The sequence below is a fragment of the Brassica oleracea genome, chromosome C7 (assembly GCF_000695525.1).
Source record: "Brassica oleracea var. oleracea cultivar TO1000 chromosome C7, BOL, whole genome shotgun sequence".
NCBI lineage: Eukaryota > Viridiplantae > Streptophyta > Magnoliopsida > Brassicales > Brassicaceae > Brassica > Brassica oleracea.
Window position 1 is genome coordinate 35253428 of NC_027754.1, and position 17636 is coordinate 35271063.

At 37.3% G+C, this 17636-nt stretch overlaps 4 protein-coding genes and 1 non-coding gene across 5 annotated transcripts; 4 read left to right on the top strand and 1 right to left on the bottom strand.

Annotated features, from left to right (window-relative positions):
- Positions 1-1425: 1425 nt before the first annotated feature.
- On the bottom strand, positions 1426-1498 carry TRNAA-AGC. Its single transcript has one exon. It is a non-coding gene; the product is annotated as a tRNA-Ala (tRNA).
- A 77-nt stretch (positions 1499-1575) lies between these two features.
- On the top strand, positions 1576-3920 carry LOC106303592 (NADH dehydrogenase [ubiquinone] complex I, assembly factor 7-like). The gene is made up of 10 exons (XM_013739872.1): positions 1576-1827; positions 1911-1972; positions 2048-2191; positions 2268-2378; positions 2480-2672; positions 2795-2853; positions 2935-2987; positions 3058-3280; positions 3358-3466; positions 3550-3920. The coding sequence occupies exons 1-10, from the start codon at positions 1611-1613 to the stop codon at positions 3810-3812; spliced, it is 1434 nt and encodes a 477-aa protein (XP_013595326.1). The 5' UTR covers positions 1576-1610; the 3' UTR covers positions 3813-3920.
- A 768-nt stretch (positions 3921-4688) lies between these two features.
- On the top strand, positions 4689-7070 carry LOC106301503 (V-type proton ATPase subunit d1-like). The gene is made up of 10 exons (XM_013737917.1): positions 4689-4967; positions 5137-5257; positions 5379-5486; positions 5566-5668; positions 5769-5849; positions 5939-6024; positions 6134-6193; positions 6296-6344; positions 6426-6560; positions 6648-7070. Exons 1-10 carry the CDS (start codon positions 4787-4789, stop codon positions 6777-6779), a joined length of 1056 nt encoding a protein of 351 aa, XP_013593371.1. The 5' UTR covers positions 4689-4786; the 3' UTR covers positions 6780-7070.
- A 3448-nt stretch (positions 7071-10518) lies between these two features.
- LOC106306451 lies at positions 10519-12909 on the top strand. Its single transcript, XM_013743077.1, has one exon. It carries the CDS (start codon positions 10639-10641, stop codon positions 12688-12690), a length of 2052 nt encoding a protein of 683 aa, XP_013598531.1. The 5' UTR covers positions 10519-10638; the 3' UTR covers positions 12691-12909.
- A 792-nt stretch (positions 12910-13701) lies between these two features.
- On the top strand, positions 13702-17636 carry LOC106306239 (FACT complex subunit SSRP1). The gene is made up of 16 exons (XM_013742783.1): positions 13702-13896; positions 14203-14388; positions 14464-14569; positions 14728-14864; positions 14960-15043; positions 15122-15216; positions 15345-15453; positions 15589-15675; positions 15761-15853; positions 15943-16140; positions 16213-16358; positions 16438-16579; positions 16668-16778; positions 16861-17034; positions 17183-17261; positions 17344-17636. Exons 1-16 carry the CDS (start codon positions 13843-13845, stop codon positions 17469-17471), a joined length of 1929 nt encoding a protein of 642 aa, XP_013598237.1. The 5' UTR covers positions 13702-13842; the 3' UTR covers positions 17472-17636.

A 17636-nucleotide genomic window follows, 5' to 3' on the forward strand; every position in this document is an offset into this window, starting at 1 on the left:
GCGAGAACTTTCATGTTGCGTTGTCTCCACGACATCACGCTGTCTCACGCCTTAACACAATCAAGTTACCGACACCGGTTCACGCTTGATTCGCCACCATGTTCATACGTTCCACGTTGTCTCCACGACATCACGCTTCTACGTTACTTCATTTACAGGCACGCCGCATGCCCGCTTCGGCGATGAATCATGCCAACTCAAATGATTGCCACATAACCCAACAAGAAACGATGTAACGCCCGAGACATACATATATGTCATTCCACCACGTTACACCGGCACACATAGGCCTTAAGCCTTTCCCTAACTCAATACATCTCCCAAATATATAAATATCAACCTCATATACAATAACCCCAATCAATACAATCATCACATTCAATCCTCAAACATCATCCAATCATATTTTAACAACCTTAGTAATAGATCTATGTCTTTCACACATCAAGCATCAAGATATATATATATATATATATATCATATGAATATTTATTTATATTAATAGATTTATAGAAAGTAACAAATAGGGATGAATGATCAACCTAGACACTTCTACCATGATGAGATAATGATAGAAGGAGATAGAGATTGCAACAAGCCCTCACCTTGGTCTTAGATCTGAGAATGGAAAAGAGAGTAGAACCAGATCTGAAGCTTATGGCTTTCAACAAACCAGATCTACAACAAAAAGGATTGGTGCTACCACCAAAGAATCTGGGATGAGAGATCCAAGATAAAAGAGAACAAATATATGGAGGAAACGAGAACTAAGGTTCCTTAACTCACCAGTGACAAGATCTAGAAAGAAGGCAAGGAGAGATCTGGACATAGAATTGGATCGGTTCATCAGGGATCTCCAACGGCTTGACTCCAGTCTTCAGCAAACGGCGAACACCAAGGAGAGAGAGAGAGAGAGAGATGCAGGCGAGAGAGAAGGAGAGAGAAGAAAAGAGAAACCTTGACGGCTAGGGTTTTCAGATCTCTCTGGAACTCTGCAAGGCTTCGCTCTGATTTCTAATGGGAGAGAAGAGAAGGAGGAGGCTCCTTTTTATAGGAAAAGAAAAAGAACCCCTAGGGTTTACTACACGGACCAGAAAAGAATGATAAAAGCTAATGGGTTTTGGTATAAATCAAATTAATAATCAAGAAAAAAAAAACCATTCCGGTTTGGGAGAACCGGGATGTGACAGTCTTCCAGTGAAAGCTTCAAAAGGTGCTCAGAAAGCCACACAAATAGCGGCACAATGCCTTAACAGAGACTGCAAAAGAGCCATGATCAAATGTAGGAGTTAGCTCTTCATATCTGACCGAGGTTTCACAGATTGGGGCTGGATTGTGTTATCTTTGGTCGTGAAGGTCTTAAAAATTTTGATGTGATTTTTAATGCGTAGAAATGTAATGGTTGAGAGTCAAAAGGTAAAAAAGTGGAGATGCGGGGTATCGATCCCCGTACCTCTCGCATGCTAAGCGAGCGCTCTACCATCTGAGCTACATCCCCTTTGTTGGTACAATTTAAACTTAGTTTTATTTATAAGAAGTTATGTTTCTCTTCTATACCCCTCCTGAGTCGTCACGAACTTGGGTCTGTCGGAGATTTTTGAACTGCGAAGATGTTGAGAAGATTACTGACGCAAACATCCTCTCCTCGCCGTCTTCTCTCTTCCAAGACTCCCTTCTTCTCAAAACCCTCTCTTTCACCGTTTTCCTCATTGCCCTCTTCACCGGATCCACCTTCCTCGGCGAGTAGTCATGTCGAGGAGTCAGGTTCCTCCGCCGCCGCCGGAACAACCATCTCCGTCGACCGTTCCGCTCTCTTCAATCCCCCCGGTGACTTATTCCACCTCCACATTCTATAGTGAGATTCAATTTGACAGCTTTGGAGAATCTGATTTGTTGTTTGTAAAACTTAGACCACTCTCATGAACCCACACCAGACTCCGAGCTTGTTAAGCACCTAAAGAGCGTCATCAAGGTAACATAGACCGATTCATAGTAGAAAGATTGAAACTTTTTGTATGAAAGTTTGATCAAATTAGTGCATTCGCAGTTTCGTGGTGGGCCAATCTCAGTGGCGGAGTACATGGAGGAGGTGTTGACTAATCCTAGATCAGGTTATTACATGAACCGTGATGTGTTTGGAGCTCAGGGTGATTTCATTACTTCTCCTGAAGTTAGCCAGATGTTTGGCGAGGTAACATTACTTTGAAATAGTGAATTTGTGTGTTTGAGATTTGTTTATTTTCTTACTAGGTGTGTTGTGATGTTAGATGATTGGTGTTTGGACTGTCTGTCTTTGGGAGCAAATGGGAAAGCCAGAGAGGGTTAATCTCATTGAGCTAGGTCCAGGTCGTGGAACGCTCATGGTTGATCTCCTTCGTGTATGTATTTTTATGCTCTTGTGCTGTCTCCTTGAGGTTTCCGCTATTCTCTCCCCAAAACTATCTCACTGATGTCTCTGTTGGGGACTTTCCACGTTCAGGGTACATCAAAGTTTAGAAATTTCACGGAGTCATTGCATATACACTTGGTGGAGTGCAGTCCCGCGTTGCAGAAGCTTCAGCACCAGAATCTGAAGTGCACAGATGAAAGTAGTTCTGAGAAGAAAGCTATAAGTTCACTAGCTGGGACACCTGTGCATTGGCATTCTACTCTTGAAGAGGTACCATCAGGAGGTATGCATGTTTTGTTTCAATACGTAGAATTTGAGACTCTCTTATGGGGCTCTTGGCTTAATATATGATGCTCGGGATCGTTTTCTCATGGTATCTCTTTTTCTGTTTTGCTTCCTTGGCAGTACCAACAATAATCATAGCTCATGAGTTTTATGATGCTCTTCCAGTTCATCAGTTTCAGGTTCGTGTGGCTGTAACTTTCAGTATACTCTTCTCCTTTTAGTTTAGTATGTTTATATAAACGTGGACACAATCTCTGCAGAAATCTCCCAGAGGTTGGTGTGAGAAGATGGTTGATGTGGGAGAAGATTCACAGTAAGTATTTGTATATATATAATATGCAAAGAAAACTTCAGAGCTGTTGGATGAGTTGTTGGTTTTGTAGGTTCCGCTTTGTTCTATCCCCACAGCCTACACCTGCAGCCTTATATCTCGTGAAACGTAGTACATGGGCTACACCTGAGGAAAAGGAGAAGCTCGAGCATGTCGAGATCAGCCCGAAGTCAATGGATTTGACTCAAGAAATAGCCAAGAGAATAGGCTCTGATGGAGGTGGAGCACTTATAATCGATTACGGGAAGGATGGAATCATTTCAGACAGTCTTCAGGTTTGTGTCCTAAAAAAAATGCTCTGATCAAATGCTTATGAAGTCTTTTGTGTCTGAATCTATGGATATAATATAAGGCTATTAGAGAACACAAGTTTGTCAACATACTGGATGATCCGGGGTCTGCGGATCTAAGTGCTTATGTCGATTTCCCTTCGATAAAACACTCTGCTGAGGAAGCGTCAGGTTCGTTCCTATACTCACTGCTTGTTCCCTTACTGTTATAACTTACTTAAAAGCAAATGACAACGTGTTTGTGTGTTGTGCAGAAAATGTGTCAGTCCATGGACCTATGACTCAGTCTCAGTTCTTGGGTTCGCTTGGAATAAACTTCAGAGTTGATTCGCTGCTACAGAACTGCGACGATGAGCAAGCCGAGTCTTTGAGGTCAGGATACTGGAGGCTTGTTGGAGATGGTGAAGCACCTTTCTGGGAAGGACCTGATGAACAGACGCCGATTGGAATGGGGGAGAGGTATCTTGCAATGGCTATTGTCAACCGAAACCAAGGCACGCCGGCTCCTTTCCAGTAACAAAGATTTAAACTTTCAGACAGGGACACACCACTCTTTTGTTTCTTTTTTCTTTGAACTTGGCTCATCATAAATCTCAGGGTAAAAGAAATAAAAATCTTTTGAATTTCAAAGCTTTTGCTATGTGTTATGAATCAACTGTTTTATAACATAACATATGTAGCAGTCTTGAAGGTTGACATATTTTGGTTGAGAGAACATAAAATGGCCACTTCCCAAGAAAATTAAAGTAAACTATCTTCAACAATTTGTATAGCAATAAATTTATTTTGTATTCCATTATTAGGGATGGACACAAATCTAATATCCGGAGCTTTAGAGATGTTGATGATCTGATTTGTTTGGTCCAAATAATCAATTATGGTACAAATAAGAATAAAAATAAATAAAAAATTCAAAGATAATAGAAAAAAAATTATTTACCCTTTCATATCGTTAATAACTAAAACAATCAATTTAATAAGTAAAAATATTGTAAATTTTACACAAAATGTAATAATTATATATTTATATACATGATTCTTTATATATATATTTGATCGGATATTCGTTCTAAATTTTTTTAGTATTAGTGATTATTTATTTCTTATGGATATTGCATATTAGTATTTTCTTTGGTACAAAAATTTACGAATATCCGAATTTTTTCGGTTTAAATCGAAATGAATAACGAATCAAATCAAAATTTACGGATATTTGGTCCAAACAATAAACCGATGAACAACCAAACAAATGTCCAAATTTGTCACGGTACGTACTTCGGTTTAGTAATTGCGCGCGCGTGCGAGCGTCTTTGATTTATAGCAGACCGGTATGAGGATAGTATCGTAATTTCAAACGTGCAAACAAAAATCAATCAAAACTTCAAAGGTGTCTCTATCTATCTTCTTCGCGTCGATCTCTCTCTGCTTGGATATTTATTTTTCTCCAGATCTCTCCCGTGTTTGAGATCTGAATATCTCCTGAAGGGAAGGATGTACGGATTCGAGGCGCTTACGTTCAACATCCATGGCGGATACTTGGAGGCGATCGTGAGGGGCCACCGTGCTGGTCTTCTCACCACGGCCGATTACAACAATCTGTGCCAATGTGAGAACCTAGACGACATCAAAATGCACCTCTCCGCCACCAAATACGGATCGTACCTCCAGAACGGTGCGTCTTCCACATATCTTATGAATCTGATTGGTTGACTTTGGATTCTTGGGTTTAAAGCTTACGAAATGATTTCAATCCCCAATTTGTTTTCAATGTCATTCATCTGCAGAATTGTTTGATTCTTATAGTATCTGAATCTCTGTGATCATTTACCTATGGGCTGCAGAACCGTCACCACTGCATACCACCACAATCGTGGAGAAGTGTACACTCAAGCTTGTGGATGATTACAAGCATATGCTTTGCCAAGCTACTGAGCCTATGTCCACCTTCTTAGAGTACATCAGGTGAGAGTCGTTCTTGATCAACAGTATAAATGCTAGCGTATATTGTTTAGTGTATGGTCTATCAATGGAAGATGCTGGCGTTTGAGATATTGCGTTTTGTGCTCTTAATATCATAATGCAGATACGGCCACATGATTGACAATGTCGTGCTGATTGTTACTGGAACTTTGCACGAGAGAGATGTTCAAGAGTTGATCGAGAAATGTCACCCTTTAGGCATGTTTGACAGGTACCCCACATTGACCTTTTCGGATCTTCTATACCGCTTCCTTGTTTATGTTTTTTTTCTCATTATTTTTCTTTTCCAGCATTGCCACACTGGCAGTTGCTCAGAACATGAGGGAGCTCTATAGGTTGGTGCTTGTTGATACTCCTCTGGCTCCATATTTTTCTGAATGCTTGACATCCGAGGTACATATGTCTTCTTCTTTTTTGACGTTGAGGAGTGTTTTTTAGTTACCGGATACATTGGTAACGTATGAAATTCATTTCATGTTCTAATTATTTTCAGGATTTGGATGACATGAACATAGAGATTATGAGGAACACCCTCTACAAAGCATACCTTGAGGATTTTTACAAGTTCTGTCAGGTGCTAGTCGACTCCTAAATCCTTTTTTTACAAAACTTTAGAATCTACCTTTTACTAGCTAACCCGATTTTGCTGTGTATTCGAAATAGAAACTTGGTGGGGCAACATCAGAGATAATGTCTGACCTTCTTGCCTTCGAAGCTGACAGAAGAGCTGTGAACATCACCATCAATAGGTAATTAATTACTGCTGTATGTCTCCATTCATCAAACTACAAGAGATGGTACCCTCGTTGTGTTGCTTAGTTTATTAAGGCACTGAAACTGATTTTCATTGTTATGCAGCATTGGCACTGAGCTTACAAGAGAAGACAGGAAGAAACTGTACTCCAACTTTGGCCTCCTGTAAGCATTCTAGAGCCAAACGATATAATTCAATTCAGTGGTTGCATAAAACTCCAACTAGTTTTTCTCACCATGTTTTCTTTTTTTGTTTTGCTTCCGCAGCTATCCATATGGTCACGAGGAGCTTGCTATCTGCGAAGACATAGATCAGGTAAATCCGCAAGCTATAATATATTAGGAATCTACCAAGTTTACAAATATTGGCTCAGCGAAAACAATGATCTTCTGTTAGGTTCGTGGTGTTATGGAGAAGTATCCCCCGTACCAAGCAATATTCTCCAAGATGTCTTATGGAGAGAGCCAGATGCTTGACAAGGCATTTTATGAAGAAGAAGTCAGAAGGCTTTGCTTAGCCTTTGAGCAGCAGGTTTTGTTTGTTTCCATAGAAATTCCAAAAGTTGAGAGTCTAATACAATAGAGCCTGGTTGCATAATGCGTCGTGAGTTTTTTGCAGTTCCATTACGGGGTGTTCTTTGCGTATATGAGGTTGAGAGAGCAGGAAATCAGGAACCTGATGTGGATATCCGAATGTGTTGCACAGAACCAGAAGTCGAGGATCCACGACAGTGTCGTCTACATGTTCTGAGTCAGGTAAGAAGTGAGTAAACACATTAAAATGTGTTCTAAAATTGGAGAATAAGAAGAAAGAACATGTTTGGTTGTTGTTGGTTACAATCTTCAATCCTCCGATTTACCAGAGAAATTTGCTGTACAATCAGCATTTTTTTTTACATTTACTGTTTCCAAACCAGAATCTCTCCGATTTGTTTGTTTTGGCCATACTTTGATTGGTTCTCTATTGCCAATAAAATTCTTGTAATAATATATCAAACTATTTATCTGTCATGCGTTTTTATAACATTTTGTTATTTAATAAGTTACGATTTTTATAGGTCCACTGCTGAAATAAAAAGTATTCAGTCATATTCAAAAATATTACAATTAACAAAAAATATTTAAATGTTATAAACGTGAAGAATAGAAAGTCAATATTACACACACACCGAATTTGACAAACTTATGTGAATGAAAATTAAAAGGACCCACCATCACTGTGTAAACTTCTACTTTTTATCTCTATATAAACGAACATTTGTGTTCGACAAAAGACCATTTATTCTTTCTCTTATAACATATTCAATCTCTTTATCATCATTTATCAGTATTATTTCTCATATAAAATTTCGCTCTTGTTTAAATTTCTCTAAACTATAAAATTATAAGTTATTTTATAAGTTATCAGCACGATCACTCTGTAATTCGGTAAAGTTTATATATATCATATATACTCTACTATAAAGGCCGGTATACCGTCTATATTACTATTTATTATTTCGTAGTAATTGTTTTAATTTATTATAATTTATCTATATTAATGCGGATGGTATGTCGCCTCGTTAATAAACCTTGATTATTAAATATATTATAATTATTAACTTGGTTGTGCCGCCGCATAATTTATTTAATATAATTTTTCTATCACCATAATATGATTGATATTTATTTGTTTATTATATTATGGTTATTATATAAATTTTGGTCACATATATTAAATATTTTGAAATTTACGGAATTTGGTTACTTATTATTACAATATTTTCATATTGATTTTCGGTTCATACGATTTAATCCCAACAGTCACACAGGAAATTTTAAAATTTTTACTCTTTTTCAAACAGCTATGAACAATGTTTTCATCTATAAATATACTTATTCTTCACTCATTTACTTCATCCAAAACATTTCATCTTCTCTCGTATATTTTCAAATCGCTCCATTCCAGGTTCACATATTTTTGGTTTTATGTGCAATTCTAATTTTTGCTTCTATGTATGGTCTTTTTATTGGAGAATTTTACTCCTGGAAAATTTACGCTTAATGTTGATTTACTTTTCTATGCGCTGTTTTTCCTTGTGATTGCGTGTATCATTAATTTGTGACTCATCCGACGTAATTTGCTCCAGTTATTTTTAGAGCTAGGAACTGAAATTTTTCGATGTTTGCCATTTGTATTTCTAAAACACAAAATAATATATTTTATTAGAATTTCATAATTTTAAAATAAATCATTTACATTAATGATACTCATAGAAAAGTAAACCGACATTAAGCGTAAATTCTTCAGGAGTAAATTCTCCAATAAAAAGACCGTACATATAACCAAAATTAGAATCGCACATAAAACAAAAAATATGCGAATCATCTTTCTTGCAATGATAAACCCGAAATGAAGCGATTTGAGATAAGATGAAATGTATTGGATGAAGTAAATGAGTGAAAATGAGTATATTTATAGATGAAAACATTGTACATAGACGTGTGAAAAAGGGCAAATTTTTTGAAAATTTTCTTTGTGACTGTTGGGATTAAATCGTATGAACCGAAAATAAATCTGAAAATATTGTAATAATCAGTCAACCAAATTTCGTAAATTTTATAATATTTTATATAGGTGACCAAACATTTATATAATAATCATAATATAATAAAGAAATAAATATCAATCGTATATTGTGATAGAAAAATTATGACATTAAATAAATTATGCGGCGGCACAGACAAGCCAATAATTATAGTGTGTTTAATAATCAAAGTTTATTAACGAGGCGATATACTAGCCGCATTAATATAGGTAAATGATAATAAATTAAAACAATTACTAAGAAATAATAAATAGTAATATAGGCGGTATACTAACCATTATAGTAGGATATATATGATACATCTAAACTTTACAGAATTGTAGTGTGATCGTGTTGATAACTTATAAAAATAACTTTTAATTTTATAGTATAGAAAAATCAGATCTATTAATTTAGTGTCCTAATTTTTATCTACCTTTAACAAGTCATAGTATGATTATCACTTATAGAATTAATTAATATGACATATTGGATTATTTACATTAATAATAAACCAACTATAAATTTGAATTTAATTATAATTATAATAAAATCTGATGAGAAATAATCTAACAAAATCTTGCTAACCTTTTAAATATTTTTATAAAAGAACACATTAATTAATTTTGTAATTAATAAAGGAGAAATTTCATGTTTACCACTTTCATGGTATCATTTTTCATCTTTACCACCAGTAAAGAGACATTTTCAAAAATATTTTTTTCATTAATTGGCAAAAGACTCTTATACTTTTCTTTTCTATATATATATATAATAAATCATTATTTAAATAAATAAAAAATAAACAAAATAAACAAAAAATATTAATCATGTTTTCAAATTTGAACTTTTTTATAAATTTTTTTTTTTTCGATTTTTTTTTTTCAAAATTATGTTTGAAACTATTTTTTTATATTTTTTTAAGTATTTATTTATATATTTATTAGAATCATAAATTTCACATTCCAAAAACCCTACCCCACCCATCAACTCTAAACCTAAATCTAGATTAGTTAATCCTAGGGGTATAAGTGTTTTTTACCTTTCGTTAAAAGTGAAGGTAAAAATGATAAGTGTAAACATGAAAAGTGGTACTATGAATGTGATATTTGTGGCAATTTATCTTAACTAATCTAGAGTTACGGTTTAAAGTTGAGTGGTAGAGTAGGGTTTTTAGAATACGAAATTTAGGATTCTAATAAATACTTACAAAAATATAAAAAAAAAAATTAAAAATAGTTTCAAACATAATTTTCAATTTTCAAAAAGAAATTTTGAAAAAAAAAATTCGAAAAATTTTTCAGAAAAAAATTTATAAAAAAAATAGAATTTGAAAAAGTATAATTCAAAAACATTATTTTTTTATTTATTTAAATAATAATTTATTATATATATAGAGAACAATGGTATAAAAGTCTTTTGCCACTTAATGAATAATATATTTTTGAAAATGTCATTTTAATGTTGATAAAAATGAAAAATGGTAACATAAAAGTGGTAAACATGAAATATAAATATATGAATTTTAAACACAACACGTAAATATAAATTATAAATTAATATTTTTTCTACAATATTAATTAATGAATTTAAGAATGTATTTTATGTAAAATGTATAAATTAAAGAAAAACATATTTTGAAAGAGATTTTTTGTTATTTGTTGTATGTAGCTCAAAAATATATATGTAAGTAATAAAAGTTAATAAAAAAGTGAAATGTATTAAAAATCACTATATATTAATAATGTCGAATACAAAAATCTAAAGAATAATGTATATTTAAAAAAATGGTAATAATATTAAAATTTTATATTTATAAAATGAAAAATATTCAAAACATTAAATTATTATTCAGAAAATCGGATGAAAATTTTATTAATATTACATTTTCACTATTTTGTTAGAAACATGAACATACGGCAATTTTGAGAGTAAAACCCCGTAAATGCACGCCCAAATTCAATTTGACAATTAGCTTTGGAAGAGATCAGATCGAGTCTTCTTTCTCTCTTCTCACTTCCATCAGAGGAGCTCCGTTATCGCATGATGCACCACCGCATCAGTGGCGGATCCGCCGCAATCTTCACCCTCCTCTTACTCCTCCTACTCACCACCACCACCGCCGCAACAACTCTCCCGATCCCAGGACTAGACACCTTCTTAACCAACCAATTCCGCCGCGACCCCAAAGCCACCAACGACTCCTTCGGATCCCTCTCCTCCTCTCTCAAACGCTCCCTCTCCTCCTCCGCTCTCCACTTCACCTCCCTCTCCCAGCCCCTCCTCTCCCTCTCGGTCCCCGTCTCCCTCCACGTCCGCTTCGTCGGCGACTCCTTCCCTTCCTCCTCCGCCTCCACTCTCTCCTCCTTCATCACATCCGCCGTCACCTCCGACAGCTTCCACGTCATCTCCCCTCCCGACTCCTCCCCCGATCACAACCTCGCCGTCTCCCACTCCCTAAACCTCGACGCCTCCCTCTCCCCCACCTCCCTCTCCTCGCGCCTCGACGCCGCCTTGAAATCCCTAATCTCCTCCACGACCTCCTCCCTCCGATCCTACCTCCTCTCCCTCCCTTACGCCTCCGTCGACGAGATCGTGAGGCAGGAGTACGAGAAGGAGAAGCACGGAGACGGAGGAGTCTACATCTACTTGCTATCCCTCGGCCCTCAGGCGAAGCCCTACGCGTACAGCTACTCCCACGGAGACTCCTCCGCTGGTTTCACGAAGTGCCTCGGGAGTATCTGGACTGGGAAGGAGCGTTACCTCTGGATCGATCTCTCCGCGGGACCTGTCGATTACGGCCCCGCGTTGTCAGGCGACGGCGTGCTGCCACGTGGCGAGTTTCACCCTCTCGCGGCTTTCCACGGCCGTCCCAAATCTGAAAAAGCTCTCCTTGCTGACGTGGCTTCTTTGGTGTACAACGCGTATCAGGTACTCCTCGTTCCTTCTCTGAGGATCCCTGTCTACTTCGAGGAGTCTTTGGTTGTTCAGTTGATTCATGTGTACGGGTCGGAGCATAAGGACCCGGTTGGGTTGGACTGGGAAGCTGTTAAAGGAACGTTCTTGGAGGAAGCTAATAACGGTGGGTTGTTGTTGGGAGAGCAGAAGCTGAGTTTCAAGAGTTTTAGTGTGAATTACAGAGAGTGTCCGATTTGTTCGTTCGCTGTCTCTCGAGGGATGAACTCGTACACGTCTAGGTTCTTGTTTGATAACTACACGTTGATTGTGAGTGAGTATCTGGATTCCAAGCATATGCATCGGACGTTGACTGAATCGGGAGATGAGTTGAGGAGAGTCGCGGGGATTCATGAGGAAGAGGAGTTCGCTAGGGTGTTGCCTGTTTACGTGTTTGATTTGGATGTCAACACGCCGTTGTTGTTGGATAGGTATCATCAGTCTGTTGCGTTTAAAGACATGGTGATTGCGGTTAGAACTAGAGGGACTCAATCAGTGAGTGATTACACTTGCAATGGTCGTCATGTGTTTGTTCATACGAGAGACCTTGAAAGACCTCTCGTTGGTTCGATTCTTCAGAGCATGTGGGGTGTGTCCTCGACTCATTTGACGTGGAGCCCGAGGCATAACTCGACGTTAGTTGACTACACGTGGAGCGTGGGGCAGACGCCGTTTGGACCGTTCTCTGATGTCTCGTCCCTTTCGTTTGTTCAGAAAGACGCTGCTAAGAGGAACGTTATTCTGACGTCGCTGAACACAACTATCTCGAGCGCGATCGATGTTATCGACTCCGCGGTTGCTTATGGAGGAGAGGCGATCCTTGTGAAACAGCACCGGCACTCTGAGTTCATGCAGAGGTGGAATCTTTTGAAGTACAAGATGGAGAAATCTGTTTCTGCTCTGTCGCACAATGACTTCGAGATGGCTTTGTATTACCTGAGATCAGCTTCACATGACTTGTACTCGATGCATTCAGTGGTGTACTTGGCGTCACAAGAGGTGGAAGCGAGTCTCAACTGTTTTAAAGATCCTCCGTTCCCGTGGGGAGCTGTTTCAGTGTCTGGAGTAGGGTTAGTGGCTTTGAGTTACGTTTACGCCAAAAGAGATAGGCTCTTCAAGAGCAAAAGAAAACAGTTCTGAAGAATCCAGGCCACTCCCTCGGATAAAGACTTAGCTTGGTTTTTGGGGTTGATACAACATGTACTATTATGAGCTTGTTTCAATGTTGAACAAAAGGAAAACAAATGTTGGATCTTTTCTTCTTCTGGTTGTCTATTTATTTTTGAATAGTTAAGACAGAAACTTGAAATTGGTTTTCTTGTTAACTAAATCACTTGAGAGAGCTGAGAGGATGTTTTTTTGTTTTTTTTTTGTTCACGAGCTAAGAGGATGTTATTAATCTATGTTTTTAGTTGGTTTGAAAATCTACATATAATATTGATAAGTATTTCGAAAATTGATTTTTAATTAGTTTATTGCCATTTACTTTAATTAAGAGTCTCAAATTAATTTAGTTAGTATTTTACATATTATGTAATTAATATTAACAAATCCATAACTTTTTTGGTTGTCTTTGTAAAAAAAAAAAAATTCACACCATAAAAATTTAATTAATAAATTAATAACCCCCACTAAATATAAAAGAAATAAATAATATCTTATCGTTTTAAAATGCTTCATTTTTTTAGAAAAAATATATTTTTAAAAATAAATTTTAATTTTAATGTATTTAATTATATAATAATGTAAATTATAAATTTTTGAAAAAAATTAATTGTGTTTACTAAATTTTGATAGATTAAAATTATGGAAGCACAAATAATATATTTATAATCAAAGTAATACTTCCTCCTATTTTTTATGTATAATTTTAGAGGATAAATTTGTTTCAATTTGTATGATGTTTTGAAACTTTCTATGTAAAACTATTAAAACAATTGACTAAAATATTAAAAATTAATGTATAGTTTTATAATATTTATTCAGAATAGCAATGATTAGTATTTTTAGGTTACTTTTTAATTATAATTGAATGCTTTTTACAAAAGTATATTTTTCTTAATTTATGTAATTGTACTAAAACATTATATAAAAATAATATTTTTGATATTGGTTAAACTGAGTATTTTTTTTGAATCAAGTAATTAACCCCTAATGAACTGATTTTATTTTTTAATTATTATTACAAGAAGGCTGAAAGACGCACTCCACCGCCCAAGTATCCTATAAAAGACACTCTCTTCTTCCCCTTCAGCTCTCTCGTCTCTCGTCTCTCGTCTCATCGAAGAAGCCATGGCGGACGGACATTCCTTCAATAACATCTCTCTCAGTGGTCGCGGCGGAACGGTACTTTCCTCTCTCTCTCTCTCTCTAATTACGACGTCGGTTTTGCTTTCTGAGGAATTTCCACTTCATTTCGCCCTTTTCCGCTTGTTCCGAAACCCTAATTTCTTATTCTTGTAGCCGCCGCTGATTGATTACTCAATTACGAGACGAATGTGTCGTTTTCGATTCAGTAACTTATACAATTGTGTTTCTTTGGATCTTCCAAGTGTGGAAATGATTACATCTCGTCGTTGCGGTTCTTGCATCCTACGATTGATGGAACCATTCCTCATCGACGTTTAATGTTGTTTAATTGGGGTACTGTAGAACCCAGGCCTCCTGAAAATAAACTCTGGAGGGATTCAATGGAAGAAGCAAGGCGGTGGGAAAGCTGTGGAAGTCGATGAGTCTGATATCGTTGGCCTCAGCTGGATGAAGGTTCCAAGGACCAACCAGCTTGGTGTCAAAACCAAAGACGGGTTGTACTATAAGTTCATTGGCTTTCGTGATCAGGTTTTTGCGCTTAGCTTCTTCAATATTAATTGAAACTTATTATCATTTACTTATGTGTTTTGTTTGGTGGGATAGGATGTTGCAAGTCTGACGAGCTTTCTCCAAAGTGCGTTTGGGAAAACACCTGAGGAGAAACAACTCTCTGTCAGTGGTCGCAATTGGGGTGAGGTGGATTTGAATGGTGAGTTCTTTATCACCTTGTGGTGTGTTCTCGTCCTCATAAGTCACTATTTTTCTAGCCTTGTCAGATTTTTTTAGTGGGAAAGAATCATACTTTGGTTGGTTTAAGCTTCTTTAGTGAAAAAAAGCTCTTAGCTTTATGCCTTTTTCTTTGTGCAGGGAACAATCTAACCTTTTTGGTTGGTGGAAAGCAAGCTTTTGAAGTGTCACTCGCTGATGTTTCACAGACTCAGCTTCAAGGGAAAAATGATGTCTTGTTGGAGTTTCATGTTGATGATACTGCTGGTGCCAATGAGGTATATACTGCAATTTGGTTTCTCCTTAGAAATGTGATCTCTGGATTAATAAGTATGCTAGCTGTGTTACTGATTCTGTTATATGTATTTTACAGAAAGACTCGTTGACGGAGATAAGTTTTCACATTCCTAATTCCAACACCCAGTTTGTTGGTGATGAAACTCGTCCGCCTGCTCAAGTAAGTTGCCAAGCCTTTTTTTAATTATATGGGTTTTATCTCGAGTATTTTCCTGCTGATACCAATAGCATGTTTCAGGTTCTCCATGACAGAATCATGGCGGTGGCTGATGTTGGTGCTGGAATTGAAGAGGCGGTCGTCACATTTGATGGTATCGCAATCCTCACACCCAGGTGAAAGATTTTTCCTTCATCTATTCTCTACAAGTAGAGTATTAAGTTGATCTTTCTATCATATGTTGCTTGCACTACTGTATGTCTGCATCATCTCATGAAAAACATGAATGGTCTTTCTTACACAGGGGTCGGTACAGTGTGGAGCTTCACCTTTCCTTCTTACGATTGCAAGGACAAGCTAATGACTTCAAAATCCAATACAGTAGTGTTGTCCGCTTGTTTTTGCTTCCAAAGGTATTCTCTTTTTTCTAATCATATCCTGGGGAACTTTATTTATGTTAGCAGTTATCAGATCAGAGGGATTATCATATTATGGTCGCTGAATCTTATTAATAATGAACTCTTGTTATCTGTTTTCTGCGTGAGCAGTCGAACCAGCCACATACGTTTGTTGTTATCTCTCTAGACCCACCAATCCGGAAAGGTCAGACGATGTACCCCCATATTGTGATGCAGGTAAGCATTAGTTATATTTTCCTTTCTTATCAGTTTTCTTCATGTAAGTGTGTTTCTTTACATCTGTTTTTCCCACCTTCTCTAGTTTGAGACTGACTCCGTCGTCGAAAGCGAACTGTCAATTAGTGATGATCTTTTGACTACAAAGTTCAAGGACAAGTTGGAGCCATCATACAAGGTCTCTTTCTTGACTTCGCTTATGTCATCATTCATTAATAAAATAATATCTACGCACTGATTGGTAAGGATATGGCTATGAATCCTCAGGGCCTCATTCATGAAGTCTTCACCACAGTGTTGCGTGGGGTGTCTGGTGCAAAGATCACCAAACCAGGGAAGTTCCGCAGTTCCCAAGATGGGTTTGCAGTGAAATCATCTCTTAAGGCAGAAGATGGTGTCCTTTATCCACTTGAGAAGGGCTTCTTCTTTTTACCTAAACCTCCAACGCTTATACTTCACGACGAGGTATGTTGTGATTATTTTATGATTGGGAATTTAAGTTGGTTTGTTCAAACCGTTTGCTTTTTCATTTTGTAGATTGACAATGTGGAGTTCGAAAGGCATGTTGCTGGTGGTGCTAACATGCATTACTTCGATCTTTCCATAAGACTGAAAACTGATCATGAACATCTGTTCCGGAATATTCAGAGGAATGAGTATAATAATCTCTACTCCTTCATAAGGTTAGAACGGGGTATTTCAGTATCTACTGTGAGTGGATTGAATTGTTGCGAGTAAAACATTTGTATTCTCTTACTGCAGCTCTAAGGGTTTGAAGATTACGAACCTTGGAGGTGCGGCTACCGCAGAGGGTGTTGCTGCCGTTCTTCAGGAGGATGATGATGCTGTTGACCCTCATCTTGAGCGTATCAGAAACCAAGCTGCTGATGAGAGTGACGAGGAGGCAAGTGGTTTTATGTCTGCCCGAATTACTTCAACGTTCTGATGACCATGTTTTTTTGACAATCTCAATACTTTTTTAATTTATGAAGGACGAAGACTTTGTTGGGGGTGAGGATGACGACGGTGGTTCACCAACTGATGATTCTGGCGGAGACGACGACGACTCTGATGCTAGTGACGATGGCGAAGGAGAGAAAGAGGTAGAACTGTTTTCATATAAATCAATCTCTGTCACCAGCGAAACCATATCTTATCTTATTCCTATCGTTGATTCGTTTTCAGAAATCTATCACGAAGGAACCAAAGAAAGAGACGAAAAGCTTGCCCCCGAAGAAGAAAGCAGTAGCCACAGAGGAAGGCAGTAGCAAGAAGAGGAAGGTGAAAAGGAAGAAGGATCCTAATGCACCAAAGAAGGCAATGTCTGGTTTCATGTACTTCTCCCAAATGGAAAGAGATGTGAGTTCCTTCTCTCGTCTTTGTTCTACATTCAACTCTTAATACATTTTAGTATTCTTGTTTATCCCACAGACTTAGCATTCCTATCAAACATTTTGTGGCGACCAAAAGACTAATATATATCATTTTTTACTGGTGAATTGAACAGAACATAAAGAAGACTCGCCCAGGACTAGGATTTGGAGATGTGGCGAAGGTGCTTGGAGATAAGTGGCGTCAGATGTCTGGTAAAATTCAAAATCTTCCCTCGTTCTTGGTCTTAGCCTAGCATGCGATCTTTATTGTGCGTGTGTTTTCATGTGACCATAGCCGAGGAAAAAGAGCCGTATGAAGCTAAGGCACAAGTCGACAAGAAGCGATACGAGGATCAGATTAGTGATTACAAGAACCCTCAGCCAATGCTTGTAGACTCAGAAAATGATTCCGACAGTAACTAAACTCTGATAGTAGTACCCCAAAGACTAGCATTTGAGATTTTACATGCTATCTTGTCTGCTGCTTCATCTTTAGTTCGTGTGCTTTTCTCAATGTAGTGAATCTTACAAGCTCTTTAGTATCGTACTTTAGCTGGCTGAAGTTCACAAAGATCCATTTGTTTTTGC